The 27,101-nt window shown below is 39.0% G+C and overlaps 1 protein-coding gene across 1 annotated transcript in view; it reads right to left on the bottom strand.

Annotated features, from left to right (window-relative positions):
* Positions 1–27,101, bottom strand: part of LAMA2 (laminin subunit alpha 2) — a 458,292-nt gene that overhangs the window by 84,391 nt on the left and 346,800 nt on the right. The window contains exons 35-39 of the mRNA XM_087817608.1: positions 24,554–24,696; positions 21,126–21,224; positions 11,095–11,206; positions 5,539–5,701; positions 4,069–4,279 (exon numbers count right to left, since the gene is read on the bottom strand). Coding sequence (XP_087673734.1) covers positions 4,069–4,279; positions 5,539–5,701; positions 11,095–11,206; positions 21,126–21,224; positions 24,554–24,696 — 728 coding nt within the window. The remainder of the gene's footprint in view (positions 1–4,068; positions 4,280–5,538; positions 5,702–11,094; positions 11,207–21,125; positions 21,225–24,553; positions 24,697–27,101) is intronic.

Here is a 27,101-nt window from a genome sequence, read left to right as displayed (position 1 = left end):
ATATGTTCCTTCCTCATGGCTTGTCTGGGAGAGGGAGAGAATAAATGAGAAAATTAATGTATATTTTTAAGCCATGATGGGTGACATAAAAGTAAATAAAGAGAGGGAATGAATAGAGAATGATGTAGGATATAAAATTCCTAAGGAAGAAAGGAGTTTTGAGGAACAAAAAGGAGGCCCCAAATTATTCTCTAAAAGTCTGCCATAAGCATAATTAGGGGATTCTGTTTGAATACCAAAGTTGATTATAGTTCTACTTTTAACTTCTAATTAGATCTTAATTCATCCCGAGCTCAGTAAGTTTAACACCTTTTGTGTGTGTGTGTGTGGAAGGGGGTGGGCAATGCATGCTTGGGGTAGATTAAAAACCTGCAAAAGCTACCTTCCATTCAATCGTTTATGTAGCAACTCACTCTTCACTTTCTCAGCAATCCTTCCTTTTACAAGGTTGTAACAATGTGCTCCTTTGTGTAATGAGCAGAATTGGTCACCTTCTCTCTGACTTCTCTCCATTGCTGGAAATACCCTTCTAACCTGGTCAGCTTCCAGCAGGCTGCATTCAAAGCCTTCTATGATCCGGCCCCAAATACTCTTTCCAGAGCCACCTTCTCTTACAGGCTTTTATGTAGCTTATGAATGAGCTTTACTGCTCTATTTGACAATTCCTAAGCTCCGAAAGTTTCAGAGCTCTGTGTCTGGGCCCAAGCTGTTCCATCATTTCTATCATCTTCTCTCAATTTCTGCTATGATGCCATCATTTCTGCGAATCTTTTACGGATTCTCCCAGCCCCTATTAATCACAGGATTACATGTAGTAAAAGGATAAAGTTACTGAATTTTTAGGAGACTGTAAGTTTTATGAGACCAGGAATCATTCCTGTTCAACCTCAAACACCCTGGTTACCAACCGTGGTAGATGTCTGACAGACTTTAAATACTACCCCAGCTTATTTTCCCAGCCTTATACCACACTATTTTCCAATACAAAACCAATTCTCCAGTTTACATGAACCACGCAAAAAATCCCCAAAATGTAATTTTAATCCATGACTCCAGTATTTCCATTGCATCCAATAGCTTTCAGGATAAAAACCAAATTCCTTGGCTGAGTCTCAGAATGCAATTCTCTATTAACTCAAGGTCTGGCTCTGTCTTTGCTGGTTTTCTCTTCCCTCGCTCCTTTCCATGCAATCTTCATTCTAGTCCTGTCAAACCACTGAATTTTCCCAAAATGTTTTACCCCTTTTTTTCTTTTCCTGTGCTTTGGCAAATGGTTCCCCCCTATTTCTGGAATGTTCTTCCCCTTTTATTTTAACTTAGCACACACGTCAGGTCCTCTATGAAGCCCATCCTAAACCCAGGCTAATGGAGATGTCCTTCCTTTTCTTGCCTCCATAATTAGTTTAGTGAACAGAATGGTTTACTTGTGTGTACCTCCTAATAAATATGTCACCTAAAGTCATTAGAGATGGTGTTTTATTCTAAATATCAATGGTTCTCAAACTTAAGGCTGCATCTGAATAACTGAAGGGATTTAAAAACACCAGTTGCTGGGCCCTACTCAGTTTCTCAGTTGACTGTTTTGGGCGAGGGCTGAGAATTTGCATTTTGAACAAGTTTCTGGTAGATGCTGATGATACTGTTCCCAGGACCACAGGATGAGGGCCAGTACTTGACATTATCAATTTTTGTGTTTAGCATATCTCCTGAACTTAGTAGGGGCTTCACAAATGTTTTTAATGATAAAAGTTACATGCTTACCTTTTTAAAAATAAACAAAAAAATCCCATTTGAGTTGGGTCTTATATCACCTTCTTAGTGGGCACAGATACAATAGTTATTTATTTTTTAAGAAAGCTCATTATTCCATCAAATGGATATAATGTATAGGTTGTTCTCACACCTATATGCACATCAGATAAACCAGGGAAAGTTTTAGAACATGGACCCTGGGCCACACCCTAGACCAGCCAATTGGGTCTGAGTGAGAGTCCAAGGAACTGGTCTAACATACTCTCCAGGTCATTCCTTTCTAGCCATTCTAGAGCCAGCCTTTGTAATCAACTTTAATCAGCCTTGGCAAACAACCTTAAATAAGCTGTGCCTTCCTCTTGCTAATTTAATCAGTTTATCTATTTACTCCGGTAAGTTTTAAACAAGCCTGTACTTAAGCATGGCATATAAAATGGAAATATGAAAAGGACCGCTCAGAACTACGGTACTGACTATATAAGCTCCAGGCATCTCCGGGGGGGTGGGCAAGGATGATGGCTCCTAGTTTTAAACATCACTAAAAGGAAGGAATAGCTAAAAGCACCATTTACTGTGCCACTGTAACTCTTCTTGAAATACTTCCCAGACGCTTATTATACTTTCCACACAGGTAATTTTAATTTCTTAAACTGTTGCCATAAAATGAAGTGGTGAACCTCCGAGTAAGCCACGCCCGAGGTGTGTGACCCCGCGGGAGGAATCGTGCTGAGGCCTCTGCTCCCGCGACGGCCCCGCATCCTGCCTCACGAGACAGTGCTTTTTCTTTAATGCTGCCAGCATGTCAGTAGACTCCGAATTGGTTCGAATTAGATACGTCAGTTAAGGAAAAAGCGAGCTTCTTCAAGCTTCTATCAAAATGACAAGGCTAAGTCCAGGAGACAGTGTGTGTGTGGGGGGGGGGGGGGGGCTTTTAAAAATTGAATTCATACTTCTCTTAATCCAAAGAAAAACGGACAGAAATGAGTAGATAAAAAAAATCCAGATTCATTTTATTCAAGTGGCATTCCATAAATATGCCAGGGCATGTTGGGGTAGAGTTGAAGGTGGGATTATGTTTTAGAAGATATATAGCTCTGCTGCGGTTTTCATATCTGTTGGGGGTGAAATACTTTGAAAACAGCAAAGGTAAGTCTGTCTCTGGGGAGAAAGTTGTTCCTTTTTAAATACCAAATACAGGTTTGTGCCATTTTATGTGCTAAATTTACTCTTGGGACAAGCGATCAATTTGTCATGTTTACTAAGAGAGGGAGGGGGAGAGAGGGGGAGAGGGAGGGAGAGAGGGGGAGAGGGAGGGAGAGAGAGGGGGAGAGAGGGTGAGAGAGGGGGAGAGAGGGTGAGAGAGGGGGAGAGAGGGGGAGACAGGGTGAGAGAGGGGGAGAGAGGGGGAGAGAGGGTGAGAGAGGGGGAGAGAGGGGGAGAGAGGGGGAGAGAGGGGGAGAGAGGGGGAGAGAGGGGGAGAGAGGGGGAGAGAGGGGGAGAGAGGGTGAGAGAGGGGGAGAGAGGGGGAGAGAGGGTGAGAGAGGGGGAGAGAGGGAGAGTTGGGGAGACAGAGCAACCAAGAGGCAAAGAGGTGGAGGAGCCTGTTTAGTTCCAGCTCATTGGCACCCTGAGAAGGGCAGAGGCTGCCCATCATTTCTGGAGAAGAAAAGTGCCTCTAGTCTGTGAGAAAAAGGAAGGAAAAAGAACTCACACTTGAGCTGTTCATGTTAGTTATTTTTAAAATATCACTTGCATAGAACACATTGAAAAGAGAAAATCAAAATCTTCCAAAGTGCTGGCCTCCCAGTGAGCTGTTCTGCACGCGCCCAAATCCCATGAGAAAATACTTGTCACTTGCGTGGTTTAGGGCCATCCGCTGTCTAAACCGAGGTGTGGGGTAGGTTGGGGTGTAAAATTGTGCTCTTAGTACTTGAAGATAACGGGGGTTTGCTCTAGTCCAACGCACTCATGCAGGCGGGGACTGTTGTTTAGAGGCTTAATTGACTTGGCCAAGCTTGTGCTTCCAGTTAGTGGCACAGTTGCCATTTGGACCAAGGTCCTTGACTCCCAGTGAACAGCTCCTTCCACTGTACCTCGCTGTTTTTGAAAAATCTTCAATAGCTTAAGTTTTTACATTTTATTTGCTTTTATGGGCAATGATCGTTGACTTAAAAAGGAGGAAGCTCATTCCCCGCCCTGCTTCTCGGAAGTCTCCCTTCCGAGCTGTCATTTCTGACCTCTGAATGTGCATCAACTCGACCAGCCACGTCCAACGCCCCCCCGCAGCCCACACCCAGCTGAGAGCCCGAGACTCACCTCCAGGGCAGTCATGTTCTCCTGGTTGGCTGAAGACAAGCGATTAGCTTCTCTGACTTTGTTCATGGCTTCTCTCAGCAGGCCCCGAGCGTCGTCAAGCTGGTCTTTGTGGTGGGTGAGTTTCCCGCGGAGCTCATTCTCCAGGCCTTCGTTCCTCCCCCGGGGCTCCCCGAACACCCTCCGCACCTTCTTCAGCAGGCCTTCCGCAGCCCTGCAAGCACCCGCCCAACACACAGTGAGCCCGCCACCTCCGCAGGGCTTCCTGCTTCTACACTGTTACAGACACGCTAGCATTGCGAGAACGGAAAAAGAGACAATATTTGACGAAGACTGACTGCATGCTAAACCAAGTTGAAAACCGATACCTGAAAAGTGACACTACCATTTACAATGAAGATTAACGCCTCCAAATCCACACATTTAATTTGTTAGTAACATAAAATTTTAATTGGAAAGGACCTCATTCTCATAATTTGACTGATGCAATGAGTTTTATGATTTACTTCACATGCCCCCTCATGCTACCTGATTCAACATAATGAGACATTTCCTCTGTTACTTTGAATGTAAGGTATGAATATACTGATGTTTGGTTAGAAACTGTGAATGGAACTCTATGTTATTGACACGCTAATATAAAGTCATGATTTTCATTTACTTTTCTTTTTCTTCTGAGTAATCTCGGAGTTTCTGGGGTTTAACTTTATAGTTTTCCTAAAGTGACAATATCTGAGTCCTTAAGCTAAGTGCTTGAAAAACAGTAGTTCTGAAATGTTTGTCAAAACATTGCTGGGCTCCATCCCCAAAGCTTCTGATTCAGTAGTTTTGGGGTGGGGTTTGATAATTTGTTTTTCTAGCAAGTTCTCAGATGTTGCTGATGTTGTTAGTTTAGTATACATTATTTAAGTATTATTAACCCCATCGCTTTGAAGTTAGCTATGGATGTAAAATTGTATTTTTTTTATATTGAGTGTGTGGTGACATGAGTTAATTAGCATCAATAAAGTCACTATTGCTATTACTCCCAACCTCAAATTCCTAGCCCTGATTTCAAGGTATTAAGCATTTATTATTTGATGACTCTTATTTAGCATTCTGTGAGATGACAAGACATCTAAGATGGCATGCAAAATTAATAGCTTTATTTATTCAAAAGCATTTTCATCAAAACGAAACAAAAAAATATTGATAGTTTAAAAGTTCCAAATACAGGCAATTAATAAAGCAAGCCCAGAAGCCTAATTATAGAAAGGACAGCACCAGAAAAGATCAATTACTTGATTATTTATATATAGGCAAGAACATATTTTTAATCCATTTTAGAGCAAGATAAATTATAACTAGGTAAATAAAACCTAAGTAGCAAGCAAAGTATCTTATACTCACATACGTGATGGAAAGTTTAGAAAACTTTAAACAACTTGGAAAGTTCAGTTTATCCAATGAAAACATGGTGGAGGGTCTACTCACACCAACTCATCTTCCACAACTTCTTTCTGTGCATCTAGATTTTTCCTCCTTAATTCCCCCATCATCTGATCAATCTCTTTCTGAAGCTCTTGCAAATTTCTCTCAAAGGCCTTGTCTTGAATTCCTAGAGTTTCATTTAGTTTTATAGCTTTTTCATTTACAGCTGCAGGGGGTAAAACAAATTTTGCAAATTAGTAAACAAAAATGCCACATGCAAACAATGCCACTCAACATCTGCTCTTCCCCACCATCTCCAAATGAAAAGTGAATGAAATGTGGTCTGCATGGTGTTCCTGCTGCGAAACAGAGGCAGCTAATACAACAATCCTTAACAAACAGGGAAATGGGGCAAATTTCTCCATAATATGCTTCTTTTGGGGCGCATGGTAATTAAAGCAGGTTATTTTTTTTAACCTCAAAAGGAAGAAATACAGAAAAAAGAAGTGGCTCAAATCCTTTTCAGGTAAGGGGTGAAAAATGAGACATGGAGTGTAACACTTGGAGGCCGAAAACATAAGGTCTACATTGCTGGTAAGATGCAATCATACCCAGTTATTTTATAATACTGAGTACAGAAATGCTATCGGTGATGAGATATCTACAAATGAACCTGCCTTTCAACATAGCTCTGTGTTCACATTTTTGAAAGAGTGAGGAAAGGAGCACTGGTCTAGGGACAAGAGTTATAGATTAGGCCTCACAGATACCTTCCAGCAATAACAACCATCGTAACAGTCTGTGTTTATTATGCATTAAATGGGGTTTCAAATTGTGCTCTTTGGAAATTTAGGATTCTCCAGGTACTTCAGGTAGTCCACAAATGATGTCTATTCTGCCAAGACTTTCCTTTATAGGTTGGTATTCTGGGAAAAATTTCATTTGAAAAACGAATTCTATGTCAAATAAAAATTTGAAAAACTGGTGAACTGAAACATTCTTGCAGTTCTACCATTAGTTTTAGAGCAACTTTTCCTGAAGTGTGTTCTATGGAAGGTTAATTTAGCAAGTTGAAAGGAGATTCTTTTTTTGAACTCTTTTGTCTGTCAAGCCGTAACTTCTATAATATTAACTATGAAAATCCCTAGAATGAGGGCTCTGGGTTGGCCAAGAGGCATTTTCTACTATTCAAAGCTGTATCCTAAGACTTCTTTAAGACACAAAGAACCCTGAAATTCATTTCTATCCTTAGAGAAACTTTTCTGATTGGCATTGGTAAAAGCTGTTCCAAGGATAGTAGAGGCAGAGCTCTTGAAAGAGGTGGACCTCATCAGACTAAGCAGCCACGGTGAGTGTCACATGGTGGGTATATCCTGTGGTTCTAAAATGTGGTTCTGAAATGTGGTCCCCAAAAGAGCAGCACCAACATCAGCTAGAAGCTTATTAGAAATGCAGAGTCTCAGGTCCCACCCCAGACCAACTGAGTTAAAAATTCCAGGGGTAGGGACCAGCAATCTATGTTTCCCCAAGTCCTCTAGGAGTTTTGGACACATGCTCGAGTATGAGAATCACTGGACTAGTAGAAGGAATTGAGTTTCTACCTCTGATTCTACCCTTTCCAAAATGCACCTTTCTAAATCTATTTTCATGATACATGTCTTTGATTAGATAGTTGCTGCAGTCAATCCCTTATTCCTGAAATAGCCACAGTTTAACTGGCAGAATAATTTGAATCAGGCGTTTTAAAGAACAAATATGGTCATTCCTAGCCCCCCGGTAGAAATTATTGCTCAGGTGCTGAATTCTTAGAAGGTTGTGAGGATGGCTCTTTGTTGGCCAACTGGCTCACACTCATACCTTGGTATAAGCCAAAGAACCATCTCAAGATTCCACCCCTACTGTTAGCAGTATATCACCTAGTCTGTGTCATGTTTGACCTTGGACTGATTTGAAAGCTCTTTGGTCCAGGAGACTAGGTGGGAACCATGCTAGAATGAAGATAATTAAATCTAAGAAGGCTTCTACTCGTTAGGCTTCAAGAAACACAAGAGCAAATTTGGCTGTTCCTATAATACAGCCCCTTCCTTTGGTTTGAGTGCATGCCTGTCTGTGCAGTTGACTTTAACCAAATGCAGCATCTAGGTAACCATTGATTTCACTTGCATCCACTTTTTTTTTTTTTTAAATGAAAGGCATAAACCCCACTTCACAACATGCCAAAGCTGTTTGTTTTCCCCTTATTAAATTAATATATAAAGGAGTTTTCGATAGAGATTAAAAAAAATAATTAATTGAATTTAGGTCTTGGGCTTGGGTGGTTTTGAGGAAGGAAGAAATGTGAGATACAGCTTCCTCTTTCTCTTGTGGCCCATTCTCAAAGCTAAATTTCTGCAGAGAAGAATTTGGTGGAAAAAGAATTATATCAGAGAGAGAAAAAGGGAAATATGGCTGTACCTTTTGGGATGCATCATTTCTTTTGAACTAAAGCAATATGTAAGCAACTAGAAAAAGTTATTAGGGTAGCCCAAAACTGCTTCAGAAAAACAATGCTGTATTAAGAAATGTATTTTAATAGAAGAGGCCCGATTGCTCCACTGCTTCTATCTCTGGAAGTTGGAATCTCTCTGAGTACTTTTAAACTAAAGATGAATGTGTTTGTCTCTTACTCAAAGTTATATATTACAGCTTCAGTATGTTTTTAAGGTACTGAAAAATAATTATAACAAATATATCTTTTAAATTTACTTATTTATTTCTACCTTATTTCAAAGGGAATTTAAAGTAGCTTTAAAATTTCTTTAAAACAAGATAAAATTAATTTAAAAGAAGATGGTAAAGATTTCAAAATTAATGTAAATCAGGAGAAATACTAATGGACAAAAAGGCAAACCATAATATTCAGTGCAGTAAATCTGAAGTCTAGCACTAAGCATCTTAGTAGCCAAGGCATAGCTGGGGACAAAAATGAGGTACTTAAGATACTTAAGAGTTATACAGCATATGTAACATACAAATAAAATAATTCTTCAGGAGAAGCAAAGCTATTTTTCATAATGAACCTGAAAAAAATATTCTCTGATGGGTAAATTTATCATAAATGGCAAATACTACTGTGTTCTGAGAAACAGAAAAGAAAGGTCTCTAGCATTTATTAAGTCTCATTATATGTCAGGACATAACACTAATGGGTTTATATATGTCCACTCATTAATTCTAATAGTGTGTGGAACAGTTCATTCACGATCTAATCAGAAGTCATGGCGTAGTACACCTTAAAAATTATACTGAGATAAGAATGCCTTAGATTAATAGATGATGGTTATCTGGGAAGAGACCACGACTTATGGTAGAAGACAGGGTGAGTAAGGTGTTCCATTTAAAATAAAACTGAAAAGATAATGCCAGACTGAAGCATTCACTGTTCCAACAGCCATTTACTGCCACTAATAAAACCTAAAAGTACTGATGATTACTCCACTTATTGTCATTTTAAGAGAAAAAAAGGGTGTGGGTATGTTGTATTACTTACTTAAAGCTTTTGATGAGTTTTTTCTTTTTTAAAAAATCACCTAAACTACCAAGACTTGTAGCACAGACACATCTCAGACAGGATTTAGTTTAACTCTGGCATGCTCAAATGTAAATTTTCATGAAATTTTCACAGTTGGATTAATTCTGCCAAAGCTCTTTTAGGAAGGGCTGTGGTTATGTTTTTGTAATCGTTTATGTTAGTACCTGCTGGAAGAGAGAGTAGTATTCAGGTATTCCTCAGGAACAGGATCACAGCTATCCCACAGGGCACTTCGTGTGAATTAGAGAAAGGGGCCCCATTTGGACAGGCACAACCAGGCCGTCTGACTGAGGCCCAATCTAGGGAATGGGAAACACCTTTAATGACACTTAACCCATTTCTCTGACGGATGGGTTGTGGATGGTAAAAAGAGCCTGGGTTAAATATCATTTCCACTCTGCCCCCTGCTGGTGGCCTTTGTGCAGTGCACACACTGGGAGGTGGAGGGCACAAGGTCAAGTCATTGGTGCGGATGCTGGAGTCTACTGAAAACATGTAGTAACATTCATTTTTATGTACCAATGTTGGATTGGAATGATAAAAAAAAGTTCCTAGGATACGCTTCTGGGTGTGGAGTGTTAGAGATTGAGGTGGAAGGAAAAGGAAAGTTCCTGGAGTATTAACAAGTGCCTACAGGGACCCAGGCACAGAGAAATTGTTCTACTTGCAATGGGATTTATAAATATTTTGTTGGGAGGAAGTGGATACTTCAAGTACCATTAATGAAAAATAAAACAAGAAGTATAAAAACTTCATCAGGCAGAGGATTAACCACAGGGGTTAACTGAGAGTTTTCTAGTACGAAGAATTTCTGTTTCAGATCCTGACATGTTTTGCCTCAGATTATGCTTCAGATTAAAACTCTGTTGCTTCTTGCAGCGGGGAATCTTTGGGACTTTCTGTCTCTTGTTGGCCAGTGATTCCTAAGAATTACCTGTCAGGATCTGCCTTGAAGGCTTATCTCATGTCCTGATTTATTTGGCTATCTTACAAAGCAAAGTACATAAAATGCATATCACTGTAGAGCAATAAAAATGTTTTCATTTTTAAAACCAAAAAACAAACAAAAAAACCCAAACCCTTTTCTTACTTTCTAAACATGAGTGCATGCTTATTATATATTAATTGATATTTAAAAACTAGTGGGCTTCTTTCTTTCTTTCTTTCTTTTTCTATTACCTCTTTTCTTTAAGCGTTTCTCAATATGGGCTTTTGCCCAAAGATGGCTTCAACTCTGATGCTCAGTGAGATTGGCAGATGCCAAGAACTGACTCCCAGAGAACCGTGGACTAAATGCAGTAAAGCTTCTGGGAAGGCAGCATATCCAAATCCCAGGCAACAGATGTCACTGAAAACCAGCACCAAGTGTTTTAAAAGGCATTCTGAGAAACTAAAGTGCTGCTTTAATGTACCGAGCAGACTGATAAAATTAGCTTTAAAAAATTAAACATCTTTTAACTAGATCTGAATACAAACAACAGCAAGGCATAAGTTGCCCATTAGCTATTTAATCACAATAGCCATTCCTTAAAATTGGAAGCACTCCTAAAGGAGTGCCTCCAATTTACTGCTATCTGCACTCATAGTTACTAATTTATGGGCGCTTGTCACTACTTTAACACTCAGGGTTGTAGGTTCTCAGCAGATAATGCCCTTGAATAACTTGACCAGCATACTTTTTAAAGTGCAACTCTCAAATTTAGAAATGACATCTCTTACTAGAGAAATTCTAGTCCTGTGTAATCCCTTTTCTTTCTTTCTTTTCTTTCTTTTCTTTCTTTTCTTTCTTTTCTTTCCTTCCTTCCTTCCTTCCTTCCTTCCTTCCTTCCTTCCTTCCTTCCTTCCTTCCTTCCTTCCTTCCTTCCTTCCTTCCTTCTTTCTTTCTTTCTTCTCTCTCTCTCTCTCTCTCTCTCTCTCTCTCTCTCTCTCTCTCTCTCTCTCCCTCCCTCCCTCCCTCCCTCCCTCCCTCCCTCTCTCTCTCTCTCTCTCTCTTTCTTTCTTCCTTTCTGTTGGGAGAAATAATGATTACATTGTGGCTTTTGCCATACCTTCTGCATCCCGGACAAGTTCCTTAATGAATTCTCCTAAGGAGTTTGCTCTTGTGTTGGTCCTCTCAGCATCCTGTCCAGTTTGCTCGCCATCTGCTGTCACTTTGGTCGCCTAATGATCCAAATTCGGGGAAAGTATAATTAATAGAGATGATGTAGCTGCTGTTAGATAAACACCCACTGGCTACATTTTCTTTCAAATATTACTTTGAGCCAAAGGCAATCAATGAATTATTGATCAGATGTACTGGAAGTGACGCCCTGTGCTCAAGTATACAATTAAACTTTATTACTTCTTCCATTAAATGGAAATCAGAGAGCTGTATTTAGTCTTTTAAAAACCCTCGTTACAAGCAATGGCACAGGAGAAGTGATAAAACACAATTATTTTGAAATATTTTTAAGGTGCTGTTGCCAAAAGTCTTTAATGAATTCTTCAGTCTCCACATGTTGCAGTTTTGTCCATATTTTATTTACGGAAAAAGTGTGGAGTGTAGCAATGACGCAGGCACAGGCAGTCTGTCTCAATAAGCTTCATCCTATAGATTCCGTTTAAATCAATACGTTAATTACAGAGACAGAGCGGGGCAAATGCTTAGCTACTAAGTAGTAAATGCTTGTTTTATAACACTCTAAAGATGCCAGTAAAACATTACAGAAGACTAAATGCTAACTCTTCCCATATATCATCACCAGAAAAGATGGATGCTAATCACAGAACCATTACTGTTAACAAAATAAAACAGAACCTCAAAACGGCCTCCCCTCTCAAAGAGAATCCCCATACAGTTTTATCTCCATTCACGTCGAAGGTGCCATGTAGACACAATGGAGTCAATTTCATGTGTTCATAGTTAAGATCTACCATATTCAGTCAAATAAAAATGGCATGCATAACATTCAAATTTCTTAAAAGATACTACAAGATTTAGAGCAACTTAAAATAGGTTTACACTTGGTTTTTTAATGCGTATGCACATGCTAATAAACATGACTTCTTTTTAAATAAAGAGATGTGAATGGCCTAACTACAGATAATAAACCAAAGAATCACAAACTGTCTCGAAATGATTTGAATGAGGTCCAAGTTGGCAGAGTTATTAATACTCTAAAATCTTGTACTGGAGTGCTTGCATTCTAGATGCTCAAAAAAATTTATTTTTTTAAAAATATAAAAGTGGATTTTAAATAGAACTTAAAATAGAGCTAAATGTCTGTCCAGCACAGAACATGGTTAGAGATGCTATAGAAATTGTATTGCATGTTGTGATTTCCCAGGGGCAGTAAGAGGCTTAACCCATGAAAGTTTTCAAAGTTTTGCAACTATTATCATCTTCACAACCTGCAAGTGTTACTATCACAAATAAAAGGATGGAAGGATAAGAATCCATTGGGAGCTTCTGAAATTCTCCTTTACAGTTTGCAGTATATATATATAATCATTTGGAGGGTGTTGGTCAATATATTAGAATGCTCATGATTAACTCCTGAAATATTAATAATGAAATTATTTTAACTTTCAGATTCAAGGCTCAGATGGGTCAAATAACTTCTTACATATCCACACCACACATACATACACACATATAATTTTTTAAATGTTGCTTTGAATTACTAAGGTGAACAGCTTCAGATGTTGGCCATTTAAACTGCTTTAGATGCTTGTCTAGTCTGGACTTGACTGTTCTCTATGATATCACTCCTGTTTTCATATGCTACAGAACACTATAATATGGGACTTGATCTACCTTATGGTCACCTTTCAATATCTTATCATAAGAATTAATGTATCACCAGCACTAGTACCTCTTACTACAGAGAAAATGGACATTATAATTTGAACTTATTTTTTTTTCTTTACTAATATCTTAGCTATATTACCAAAAGATCATAATTTACAAAAATATTCACACCTTTGAGCTTAACAATTCTTAATAGTTCAAAGCATTGACTTTTTTGAAAATAAACATATATTAATACACAGTCCCTTTTAAATTCTGGATAATTAAGACAGTATTCATTGCCTTGACTTCTACTTACCTAGTTAACTTATACAGTAAGATTTTCGCATCATCATTAACAAACTCAGTACCAATTATATGAGTACTCCAATATTAAGATGTCGACATGACCCATGCCAAGAAACAAGTTAAAAGAGTTGCGACTAAAACCCAAGGCAATCAACCTCCCTGACTTCCTTTTAGTATATAAAATGTGTCACACTCTTCCCTTTCCAGGGCCTTCTTATAGGCTGTTGTCCTTGCCTGGAATGAGCTTTTCCTCTATGCTTTCAGTGACTGGGTCCTTGTCATCCATTAGCTTTCACTTTAATAAGTATCTCTTCTTGGTGTGGCCATTTCCAGGGCACCTATTGAGGTTTCTGCACTTCCTGCAGCAAAACATTTCCTTCATAGCACCATGCATTGTAGAATTACTTATTTATGTGTTGGCTTGCCTATTTATTAGCTTCCTCCCTGACTATATGATAAGCTCTAAGAGGGCAAGAGCTTGGTCTATTCTGCTCCTCATTTTATATCCAGACCCTAGTATGATGTCTACCTTATAGCAAATATTGAATGAAAAATATATTGATTAAACAACATTTTCTTAACTAATCTTGCCAACCTTATTACCATCCTTATTGCCTCCCTTTCTATGATCAATGCTGGAAAAAGCTTTTGTTCATATGATTGCTCCTTAACTCCTCTCCAATTCTCCAAAATAAATCCAGCCTTTGAGATTCAGTTCCAACCTTACCTGCTCTGTGAAGCCATCCCTGACTATTTTGCACATGCTCTATTTTCTTAGATATTCAAAAACAATGATCATGACCACCATTCATGACTATTTTGAGTAATTATTATGTGTTTTGCCATATCGATCTAATCTTTACCCTTGGGGGCTGGGGCTATGCCCTACCTCTCTCTATTCCTGAATGCCAGGCATAGTGTCTGGCAAAAGGAGGTGAAAGATGTTGGGTTCTTGGCTGATATAATGATAAAAATCAAATCAATTATCCCCTTGATGTTCTAAAACCTGTTGAAGGAAAATAAAACCTCTCACCATATGCCTTTTCAATACCATTCAAACTGGCCATATGCCTGGTGTTATGCTTGTTGGTGAATGTGGATGGCTGGGTAGTTTTCTGGGCATTTTTCATAGCCTCAGAGGAAGGTGTTGCTCCAGAGCTGTAGCTCAGTGGTTAGGAGGAGAGCCAGGCCTGAGAGCCTTCAGTTTCCAACACACTGCATCCTAGTCACTGGCTTCAGGGTAATTCAAAACTAGCCTGTGATTACATACCAAGTACCATGCTGGTGTGGATGGGGGCAGGGGCTGGGCATGGGCAGGACTGATCAGGGCCAGCACCATGCTTACCGAGGAAGAAGATGACCTTCCCTCTGCACAGACAAGAGCTGCCTCTCTTGGATGTTCTCTAGGATAGGAGGGATGTGAGGTTCCTGGTGCCAAAAGGCACTGACTTACAGCATTACCAGTCTAAGAGACGGGTTATCTTTCTGCCTTTATAGATGCATAGAGAGCAGGATCCGTAGCTTTATGCTGGTGAAAATGAAGCTCTGGAGAGGTTAAGCGACTCATCTAATCTTCCATACATAGGGAATTGAGGACAAAACACGTTTTCTGTCTCACAGCTTTATATTCTGTCTGTATCAAACATCCAGGAAGACTAGGAAAACGCGGGAAAAAGCTGAACATTCTGAATGGGAGGAGGGACGTTACTCTAACTTATGCACAATTTTATGTGCATAAGCTTTAGGGTTAAGTAAATTAATGTATTGAAAAACCCATATCATAACATGTAGTTATGTATTTTAAGTATCATGTCTCATTACACAGTAATTAAGTTGAAGAGTTGCCCTTGTCAAAACCACCCATGAAAGACTCCATAAAGAAAGCCTATGACAAACGCACCATCACCTATGGGGAGCGGTGATATTGGTATCGCTGTAAAAAGGTGAAACCCACAAAAGTCAGTTTCACCCAGGATAAGCTTTTGATCAAGTTACAGATGACTGTTAAATAGTACATGATAGGGCTATCTGTCTGGTCCAGTTTGGTTCCTCTTGTGTTTTATTAAATTACCATCCCCATCCCTAAATCATCCTTCCTCTTATTCCCTATTACCTTATCTTTTGGGTATTTGACAAATGTCTTCTCATTTATCCTAATGTGTTGTACAATCTTCCTTTCATTCTCTATCTTTGATTTTCTTATTTTCATATCTTCTTACCTCTGCCCTATAATCTTCCTAGTGCTCTGTTGTAAATGATGCCTTATGCAGTACTTTGTACGTCTGTCTTACTTTTGATTACCTTTTTTTCTTTACATTCAAGATCACTCAAATAGGTATGTTTTCCTTTTCTTTTTCTGGAGTATTTATATCTAGGCAGCATGCATTACCATTAGGCACACATTAATTTACTTCTGAACAATGTAGCTGTTACTTTCTTGCTTTAGCTTGAGCAGTCCTCACTGTGCCTCTTGAAATCTGCACATAATTTTCTTGGCTGGATATTACTAGCGTCTCTCATTTTCTGCCTTCTTTATTTTAAAACTAGAATCTAATGGAGCATATCTAACTACTGAATAGACAGCATTGCTTAGGTGCCATCCACCTTTGCAATTACAGGCTTATGTGGTTTCCTACTAAAATTAAATTTCAGATCTATTCATTTATATGATATCCTCAAGGGTTATCTTCAACTGCTACCAGTTCTGTATATGCCAGTGAAGTACTCCTCAGGCATGCTGCTAGGAGAGACACACAAGCAAAGAGACAGGGAGCAACCAGCTGACCCTGTGGAATGATGATGGGTCAGTTCCAAGTGGAATTTCCCCCTAAATATTGCAGGTGTTAATTTTGAAAGGTCCAAACCAAATAAGCATGATTTGTCATACGTTCTCTCTCTCTCTTTTAAAGCATAAGAGTAGAAATTTTAAAAAAGTTCTTGGCAACATACACCTTTAAAAACTATAAACAAGGCATTATAAATATCTAATATTGTTGGCACTTAAATCATTTAAAAACAAATTTCATCATTTTGGAAATGCTTAATCTTCATTTAAATTTGATTTTTAAATTGTACATAGGCAGTAAAAGACAAAGTAAATAAAGCTAAACTTTGATATTTTATATAGTTCAGTCTAATACATAAATAACATTCTCCTCTTATAGAATAAACATTTAAGAGATGTTTATTGTGGTAACCCTAAACTAAAGGCTTTGGAGAGTGGACGGGAGCGGGGTAGCGGAGCTGAGGCCTACATATGGAAGTGGAACCCACTGCATTGGGAAATGGGTTAGATAAGAGGAGGGAAAATGAGGAAGAACAGCACCGCGGGGATTTCCAGGGTTCTGTCTTATATGTTCAATGAATCAGTGTCCCGGTGACCAGACAGTGATTTGGGGGAGAGATGAGGCTGGGGAGTTAAGCAAGAAGCAAAGGAAGAGCCATTATAGAATATGAAGGAGGGTGACATGATCAGGCCTGTGAGTTAGAAAGTCTACTCTGCCATATGACCATTAGTAGGTTGGAGAGAAGTCACAGAAGGGAAATGAATTGGGTTGGGGGTGAAAAGGAGGGTAGAGTGAAGGGAAATCCATTGATTCCTCTTTTGGGAGACATATTAGAGGGTAAATCCCTGAGGTGCTCCAGGAGGAAGCATGAGATATAAGACAAAGATAATGAGTTTAAGATATCCAGTTGGTAGTTAGGGACATAGGACAGAAGTAGAAGAATAAAGTCTATCTTGAAAACACAGATTTTTAAATCATCAGCATAGATACGGTAATTGAAGCCTAAAGAAAGAGTTTACGGAGTGAACAGAGATGGGGACTGTGGACTGGACCTCAAGAAAACCAACTTGAAGGGATGGGCAGAAAAAGAGGCTGAGAATGAAAGGCCAGAAAGTCAAGAGAAAAACAGAGTATGTCAAGAAGAAAGGAAGTATTGAAAGTGGCAATTTTTACAAAGAGTTCAAATAAAATAAAGATTCCATTGGATTTAGTGACCAACCTGTCACTTGGTTATCTTGTAGAAATGGTTTTAGTAGCATGCTGGGAGTGGAAATCTATAGTGCAGTGGAGTGAAAAGGAAATGCAGACCTATCTCCAAATCTTTCCAAAAAGATGGCTGTGAAACAAAAGAAGGAGCTAAGGGCAGTAGCTATAGAGGTATATGCAGTGTCATAAAAAACATTGCAATATTCCACACATATTGTAGGACAGCTTACATATGTTAAATATGATTCTCAGATTTAAGGAACTTATATTCCAAAGGGGAAATAAAAGTACAAGAAATCAAAATACATTGAAAGAGATCTGATTATGTAATATTTTACTTATATACTATTTACACATTAACTAATGTATATAAAATACATGTTAAAGTGTTTATTTTGTGGAGCATATTATTTTCTTTACAAAGGGTTATTAAAGAATTAGATTTTTCCATGGAAGAAAAGGAGCACAAAATATATTAGCATTTGAAGGAGAGGGCAGCTTCCAAATCAGAAGCAGGAAGAGACTCGCCAAATACTTTAAGAAATATAAAGAATGTATTAGTCCTAAAGCAACTGGTGAGCCAACAAAGCAGAGAAAGGGAGCATCAAAAGGATTGGCTGTACCAGTGAAAGCACTTTCCAGAGGAAAGGGAGCTGGAGCCATCAGATGACAAGAGGCTCACAGTAGTTCTCAACTTTGCCTAATGTCAGAATCATCTGGAGAGCTACCGAAAGTCCCAGTGCTCATACCGCACCTCAGATCAATTATATCACAACTTTTGGGGGTGAGACCTGGCACCAGGTAATTCCTATGCACAGTCCTAGTTTTAGGAATTGTCTCCTAATGTAGCTACAGATAGTAGAAAGTCGAGGCCACTGCACTTCTCCTGTTCTGGTCCAACTGCTGGATCATTCATGGCTATGAGAGAAAGATATTAGTGGTCTTATAGGGATATTATTGTATATTTAAGTCACCTAGTCTTCTAGTTATGATTCCATGTGTATCAATGCACCTTTTGATGATCATTCAGCTTGGCCACAGGGAAAGAAAGAATGGAGTATTTAAGGTCTCCACGACAGTTATGTTTACAATTATAAACGTGGTTGGGACAAGGTTAATTAATAAGTGAACATTTCCATTTCCTCCTCACTTCATCAAGGAGATATTTGCTTTCATCAGTCTTTTAATCTAGGCTTTTTGTGTTATAAAATCTGAAGAATGGACAAAGAAAAATGGTATTGAAGTATGGAAAAAGGGAAAAAAGTAATTTGACAGTATCTCTGCCAGGTGATCAGAATCAACATCAACAGTGATGACATGCTGATTACATGGGTTCTTAATAAGATGTGACAAAAGTGATACTTTCGCTCTGCAGTTTGTCCAACAAAACCCCCATAACTCCATTCTCATCATGAGGCAAACATGAGACACGCCTCAACTGAGGGACAGCCTATGAAATACACAAACTTATCAAAACTGGTAAAGTCATGAAAAACAAGGAAAGCCTGAGAAACTGTCACAGTCTGGAGGACACAGCCTAAGAACACATGATGACCAAGTGTAATGTAGCCTCCTGGGGATTATGGAACCATAAAAGGACATGGAGTAAAAACTGAAGAAATCTGAATAAATTATTCTTTAGTTGATAATAATGAATCAATATTAGTTCACTTGTTATAACAGACATACCACACTAAGATGTTAACAGCAGGGGGAATGGTGTGGGGTATATGGGATATTTCCGTACTATCCTTGCAGCTCTTTTGTAAATCTAAAACTATTCTAAAATAAAAGTTTATTTAAAAAAAAGCATTGGAATAAACTCAGATTATATCATGCACTTAAATGTAAAATGCAAAACTATATAAATAAAATATATAAAACTTCAAGATAACATAGGAGAAAATCTAGATGATTTTGGGTATGGCAATGATTTTTTAGATAGAATACCAAAGGTATTGTATGACCCATGAAAGAAATAATGAGTTATACTTCAGTAAAATTAAAAATGTGTATGTCTCTCTCCCTTCCTCTCTCTGAAATCAATAAAGATATATTTAAAAAACAAACAACAACAACAAAAATTTGTCAAAACCCATAGACCACCAAGCGCGAACCCTAAACTATGGACTTCGAGTTGATAATGATTTATTAATGTAGGTTCATCAGTTGTAACAACTGTGCCACTCTGGGAGGTTGACAACGAGGAGACTATGCTTGTGTAGGGTCAGGGGGCATGTGAGAGCTTTTGGCATTTTACAATCAATTTTGCTTCAAATCTTAAACTTCTCTAAAACAGTCTGTTTTTAAAAATTTAGTCTGGGAGAGTCTGCTGGAAAGATGCAAGGATGAAGGCTAAGACATAAGAAGATCTGATTCTCCTAGTGAAATATTTCTAGTGTCTCTATGCTCAGATCATCAGCTCAATGAGGGCAATGATTGTGTCAGTTTTGCTTATATTTCTATCCCCAGCACTGTCATTCTGTCTTGGTGCCTAGAGCATGGCAGGCCCCCAATAAGTATTAATTCAATGAATGAATAAAATGCCACCTGTCCCATAGAATTTTCCCTAATAACCTTTATCAAGATTAAATTATTCCATATGAATTTGTTTCTCAGGCACATTATTTTACTTGAAGTTGTATTGTATATTTACTTGCAGTTGTCTCACATACCTAACTGCTTTTGTACACAACACACACACACACACACACACACACACACACACACACACACACGGGACATTGCAAGCTCCTTGAAACAAGACTGAGCCTTATTTGTATCTTTCATCTGCCAACACGCAGCTTGGGCTTTGTATGTGGTGAATATTCGTATGTGCTTGTTGCATTGAGTTTGCTCTGCTATGATCTGTTTAAAATTTCTTATTTAGTCGTATCCATATAACAAATACAAAATCATTAAATATTAAGTTAATATGAGATAAATGTACTCATTACTCTAATTAATGTCTAACTACATTTGGCAAGAAACTCTATTTTGCATTTGTGCATTCCACATTGCTGGTGTGAGATTATGAGAAAGCGTTTAGTATGCTATTTGTAACATCAGGGCCATTGTTTAGTATTCTGCATTTAGGAGCCCATTTGATTTCCCTGTGGAAATTTCCCTAACCAACGTCAGCTGAGATGGAAACAGCACTGGGTCAGTGGGAACCTGGGGACTGGGCCCACTCGGGTCCCTGGGTTTAGAGAACTGTATGACCATTAATAATTCACCTCACTCTATGGCCTGAGGTATCTCATCTTTAGAAAATGTGGACTAATCTGTAAGAACCTTCTTGCAGCAATATTCTTTGTCATTTAAAGCTTGTAGATAACCAAACTGGATCCCTCAATTACAGGCCAGTTTTCTTGTTCATGTATTTTTCTGGCCACAAGATGGCGAACTTTATGTTTTATTTATTCTCTACCAACAAAAGAACCTAAACCCTCTAGCAGTTTTGAAAATTTAAAACTCCCAATTTCTTAAAAAGTCTGATAAGTGCAACAGGGACTTTACATTGTGATTCTAAGAAGTGTCTTAAATGCATTGAATTTTCATAATAAAGAAGATTTTCTCTTTTGTGTGGGAATACTGATATAGACTGCATTTCTATACAAATGCAAAAATCCCACTCGGAGATCAAAGAGACTACAAGTATTTTCATTTGTTTTTCTTTTTTCCTTACATCGGCAAAGACACTGCTTTTGAAATTCAGAATTGATAAAAACTTTACCATGGAGGCTACTACATAGAGTTTTCAAAATAATACTGTCATTCTGGTATTTTTAGCAATTGTTCTCGACTCCTCACAAGTACCTAACATTTTTGGGGTTCTTGGTTCTCAGATGTTATTTGAGGCAGTAGTAGCAAATCAAAAATACATCTATTTCGCGCACCAAAATGGAAACGCAGAAGAACAAGATTTGCATTTCAGAAATTTGAAGTAATTTTCCTTAATTTACATGACCTATCTGCTTTAAGAAGAGTTAGGATTTTGCCAACTTACCCTGGTCAGAAGCTCATTCATTTCTGTCACAAGTGTGTTCAGATTGCCCTCTGCCAACTGAACGAGCCTCTCTGGCGCCCTCTGGGGGGAGAGCAAGTGCTGAAAAAGATTTCATTCATTTAGTTATTTCATTCAGTAAACGCTTTTGTAGTGATCATAAAACGCTTTAACATTTTACAACAGAACACATTTTTCCTTTATATACAAAAAACTTAGCCTTCTCACCTTCGAAGAAAAGAGAAAGAACCCATTTCCATTGGGCATGTATATGTGCGGAGTATTCTGGCAAACACTACAAACTGAAGTAATTTGCTGAGAAATTACTATGTTCCAGGCTTTTTTTTTTCTTTTCTTTCCACTAAATTCTTATGACAGTTCTATAAGATAAATGTTATTCCATTTTGTGTATAAGGAAACTGTGGCTTGAAGAGAGCTAAAAACTTATGCAAGATCACACAGCCAGTAAAGGGGAAAGTCAAGATGAAGGCTGATTCTTTAAGGCTCACATTTCAATGAACTGAGGTTCCAATGACAGGTTACAGAGGGGACCGGAGTCCTTGACTGAGGGCACTGGCCAGGCACTAGCTAAGTGGCCTGACCTGAATGTTGGTAGGAGCTGGCCTGGCTCTCGCAGAGAGGCCATTTTATTTTCCTGTTGAACATAATCAATCTCACTGGACACTGACATTAGACAGGGGCACTCTGTGACAGTGATGAATGAAACAAAATAAGACCACTCCATAATCTTGTCTAAGCACAGACAAAAAACCGTGTCTCTGTGCAGACCACAAAAGTACCCAGGTCCCACTTTCTAGCTGATGTGAGTGACCACTGCCTCCTTCCTAATTGCAGCTTTAGCCTGCCTTTGCTCTTCCCTCCTTCTAGGTAAGATTGATTAGAACACTCAATTATGGGGTTACTCCCCCCCCCCAATAGCACCCAATCCAGCACAAAGTCCCACTTCCTTGAACCTGAGCCAAATTGCCTCGCACAAACCCTAATACTAATAAGTTATCCCAATGCCTTCTTATTGCGACACCCCAAATTCGCCATGGTGTGCAGTGTCCCTTGTTGGAGAGAGTTAGCAAACCCAAGTCCGGACCATCACATGTGTGTGTTCCTGGTAGTCTCTGGCTGGCACCCAGGGAGCATTAACACAGTTAAAGGAACTAAACAAAGAGGGTAACTAACTCGCTTAAGGTTTAAAAATATCAAAATGGAATCCCAAGTATCCAGACATTAAATGAATTATGGCAGAAGAACACAAACACAGAACCAAGAAAGACTGGAACTTAAGAAAAACAAAGACATTTGGACCCACACCCAGCCTTAAGGAAGTAGGTGACTAAGTCCTGTGGTTTAGATAATGCCCAGAGATTAAAGCCTTGAGTACTTCATCCATTGCTTATGTATTATTTAAAAAATATAGATGGATTTGCTTTTCCAGTTTAATTTCCTTTCTTTGTATTCACTCCATGTAAAATGAAAATAACTGGTCAGCATCTTCTCTGTTAAAACTCTTCCCATTTCCTGAATACTGGAACAGCCAAGTAAACACAGGTCCCTCCGCCTGGCTTCAAGGTTGTCCTTCATATCACCCTGCCCCACTCTTCTTAAGCACTATCTTTTACTAGCAGGCCTGACTGCTAATGTCTGTCAGACAGGCCTTGCTAATTCACACCTGCCTTTGCTTATACCACTCTGTTAAATTAGGTGGCAAGAGTATGTAAGGGCCTGGAGTTGGGATGACCTCCCTTATGGCAGACGGAGTCCTCCCAGGCAAGTTATTTTCTCTCTCTGAGATTTGCAAAGGTGGCTTCATCCCCACAGGCCCTAAAGTAATACTGCTTCTATTCAAATCCCAGCTCTACAGCTACTGGCCATAGGACCTTGGGTGTCACATGTAACTTCTCCGTGCCTCAGTTTCCCTCCCTGAAAAAAATGTAGATGATGAAGTACTCCTTTCCTACTTCTTAGAGTTTCTTTAAGATTTATGTATAATAGTTTGTGTAAGACTGGTCAATTGCCTAGCAAGAGATATTCATCAATGAATGTCAGTTATTCTTGCTCTCATCGTTACTGCTTTCTTCTTCTGGAGAATAGGGATGATATTTACCTTAAAGGCCATGATCCAAATTAAAAAGTACATTCTCTAAAAGAGTGTCTGCCAGTGCTTAGTAAATGAATCTTAGATTTCTTCCTCCAGTTCTCATCAATATTTCTCTGCCTATTAAAATTATGTCTATGCTTTAATTTCCAGCACAAATTACATTCTCATTAATAATACATTTCCTGGTTACTCTGAATCTTATCCATTTCTCCAATCTTTGTACTCTATTGTATGTTAAATTTGTATAAAGCACATATTATGTACTTTTGCTGTTTCATTATACTGTGTTTTTTTTAACCATAGACTCTAAGCTTCCTGAGGGTAATAACTGCATTACAAAGTCATGAAAACCCCAGGGAACCAAGCGCAGTACTGGGAGCTCCAGAATTTCTTCATATCTGATAACTGACCAAAAGTGTGTATGTAGTCACTTTTCATTCATCTTTTTCCATCAGATGAACCCCAATTTCCTTAACATTTTCTTTCTCCTATCCCTTTAAATACTGGAAGTTTTATCGATTTTTTTTTTTTTTTAAATAGTGTTTCTCAAATTAGTTCTTATTGAAGTATTTTCAGAGGCCTATCTGTTCTCTAGCACAAAATTTTAATCTTGTGTTTTCATTTTGACAAGAAACTGAAATGTTAATATAAGGGTTTCTAGAACCCAGGCTGGGCTCCTGAGAGATGAAGAGCCACCCAGTCTCAGCCCCTTCATCTGCATTCATGCTCGATCACATGGCAGACTGTGCACATTAATCATTCAAACTTGTCAAGTGATGCCAAATACCATTTCAGGGCCCCTTGCAAGGGGCTCTCTAGTTCAAATTGTGGAAAGGTGGGAGGGAGCAGTGGTTCCTACATGGCATGTGCTGATGAAAGAGCCTGTGTGGAAGCAATCCCTATCATAACCTTGTTGCAAGCAGCAACTTGCTTTTAGTAACAATTATCGGTTATTTTATATTAATGTTTTTAATTTGAATTTTATTGTGTTTTTCTTTAGGCTTTTGTAAGAATTAATGTGTTTTGATTTTATGGAGCTATAAGTATAAGGAGTTCATACCTGATTTTATGTTTGCACATATTTAAGTAATAAAATAAAAGTAATTTAAGCCAAACACTGGGGGAACATGGGCCTCTTTTCCTTAATTGTAATCTATATATTCTAGTTCTTACGTTTGAAAAACACTGGTTAAGGCAGCCTCTGAATTTCCCTAACAGCTGCTTGCCTTGATTTGAGGTAACAGGAAGAACACTGACTAATTATAAAGAAGCTCCTGTCCTCTTTTCCTTGGCTCTTGCTGCCGCGGCTCCAACCTACCTTTAGTTCCTGAGTCGTATTTTCCAGACCGTACAGCATCCTGTACGGAGCAGGCAGCGGGCCTGTGAGGTTGACGCTCGTCACCACCTGCTCCAGGTGCTCCAGGTCCCCGAGAAGAAGGCCCGTGCACTCATCTCCACAGACTGCGAAAGGAAACGACGGAGAACGTTTACGTTTGCTAAGTATCCCAGGCAGATGTTCGGAGGTCTCAGCTCTGGAATATTTTATGGCCCAAGTATAATTCTGTGCAAGATGATGCCACTCATCTCAGATACTTAACACTTTCGAATGAATGACAGTTGGAAAAAGATAAAAAGAACAGAAGAGCAAACATGCCTGCAGCCCAGAACCTAAAATATGGACAATGATAGAAATGGAGGAACCAGAGAGGAGCAGGTCGATTTTGAGGAAAACAAGTGTATTACAGAAGTATTAGAGGAGAGGCAAGATCTGAAATATAGCATTATAATGCCCCAGAAATTTCCACAAGAGCAATCTAGAGGAATCTGTAACTAGGGAATAAAAACATGCTCCTGAGTCTAAAAATGCATGCAGATGTATGAGGAGCTACATTAGACTTCACCGTGGAGCACCTCTAGCAACTGGGTCTAATGCTTCATGCATCACACACCCCAAAACCATATAAATTTTAGCTTGACTCATATTGAGAAGATTTTTCAAAATGCAAAAGAAATAAGTTTCCTTTTCATAATTTCTGGTCTTTTCCATTATAATGATATTTATTTACCTATTTACTTATTTGCCAACCCTTCCTCTTTAGCCTTTCAGCACATTATCACCCATGATCAGATGCATTTCCACAAATTCCTCCTTTGATGATTAGCCTAATTCAGTCTGGTAGATAATTAATTGCTAATGGCCAGAAAAAAATTATTTTGTAAGTACCAAGAGTGCTAATGTTCTGCTCATAATCTTTTCAATGATTAGAAAAGGGGACTATTCAAGTTTGGTATTTGTGGAGTGGGCCTGGTGGTAGAGTTGGTGAAGAGTAAAAGTGAATTGTTTCTTCATTATCAAATTAATCTCACAAATAGTACAATTGCTAAAATTAAAATATATTGATTCTTTTGGAGGATTTAAAAACTATGCCTATTCAGTTTCAACTTAGTTCAAAAGATTATTTTTATTCTTCGCCTGCCATATTCATAACATGCATTCATGTAGAGAGTTATAATTTCTAGTTTATATTCTACAGATAGAGGTATAAAAACTGTACACATGTTAGATGAGAGGAAAACACATAATAGAAAATATGGAGATTTGGAGCAGCTTTGGATCATTCCCAAAACTGGCAAGAATTCAATTAGTTCTCTAAATAGCACTCCCCTGAGCTGCCTAATGGAGGGAAAACCGTTAATGGAAGCTTGTAAACAAAGAGAAGCAGTACAGAGGGTGATATTTTTGGATAGGGCAGCAGTTAGAGGTGAGTTACAATATCCCTTCTCAGGGATTAAACTGCCCCAGCAGGGCTTTTAATAAATCATATCCTTGCAGGTGACACCCACAACTGTGGAGCATCACCTGCAGGGATTTGCAAGCTCCTGAAGCCTTGCAAGCTGAACAATGGAACTTGGGAGGCAGGAGCTGAAATCTGGAACTAGGGCTGCACCTTTTCCTCTTTTAATCACAACGAAAGAGAATTTTCTCTGCATGGGAACTGAGTGAAAGGAAGGGAGCAGTGTGGCTTCACACTCTCAGGCCAATGTAGGTGCTTGAGAAGCTTCAACAGAGCTGTCTACATGAAACGATTACAGAAAACACAACCTGGAACACAATTAGGTACCAAATTGACTTTGTCTAAACACCAAGACACAGTCTGATTCTCAAACTTAAGTGGGTCTCAGCATCATCTGAAAGACCTTCTTAAATCACAGAAGGCTAGACCACACCTCAGTGTTTCTTATTCAAACGGTGAATGAATCGCCTGATTTCTGATACTCTGACTGAGAATGTGCTTTTCTAACAAGCTCCCACGTGAATACTGACACTTCTGGTCCATGCACCACACTTGGAGGAGCACCTGGCTCAGCAGCGTTGGCATCACCAGGGAACCACCACATCACCTTGGTCCCACCCCAGGTCTAGTGAATCAGAATCTGCATTTTAGAAAGAATCCCATGTAGTCTATTCATGCTAATCTTTGGAAAGCACTGCTGTAGGCCAGTGGGTCTCAATTTGGGCTGCACATTGCAATCATACGGGGACTTATAAAATAGATATCCAGGTGCTTCCCTCCCCAGTGCTGGAGAATCCAACTTGATGGCTCTGTGGTAGGGCCCAGGCATCTGTATTTTTAAAAGATTTCAGATGATTCTATCATGCTCCCAGGGTCTAGAACCACTGAACCAGATGATAAACTTTAGGGACACTCACTCAGTCCTAAAGGGAGCAAGGGCTTGGAAGACATCATTTTTCCTGCTGCTTCCTTGCCTAGAACACTTCTCCCTCCATCTTCCTCTACGTGGCTCCTGGATCTTTAGATCAAGTGCTCAGGAGTTACTTCCCCAGAGGGGAAGGCCATGATGAC

The sequence above is a fragment of the Miniopterus natalensis genome, chromosome 5 (genome assembly GCF_054644295.1).
Source record: "Miniopterus natalensis isolate mMinNat1 chromosome 5, mMinNat1.hap1, whole genome shotgun sequence".
NCBI classification, from domain to species: domain Eukaryota; kingdom Metazoa; phylum Chordata; class Mammalia; order Chiroptera; family Miniopteridae; genus Miniopterus; species Miniopterus natalensis.
This window is presented reverse-complemented; position numbering and strand designations above follow the sequence as displayed.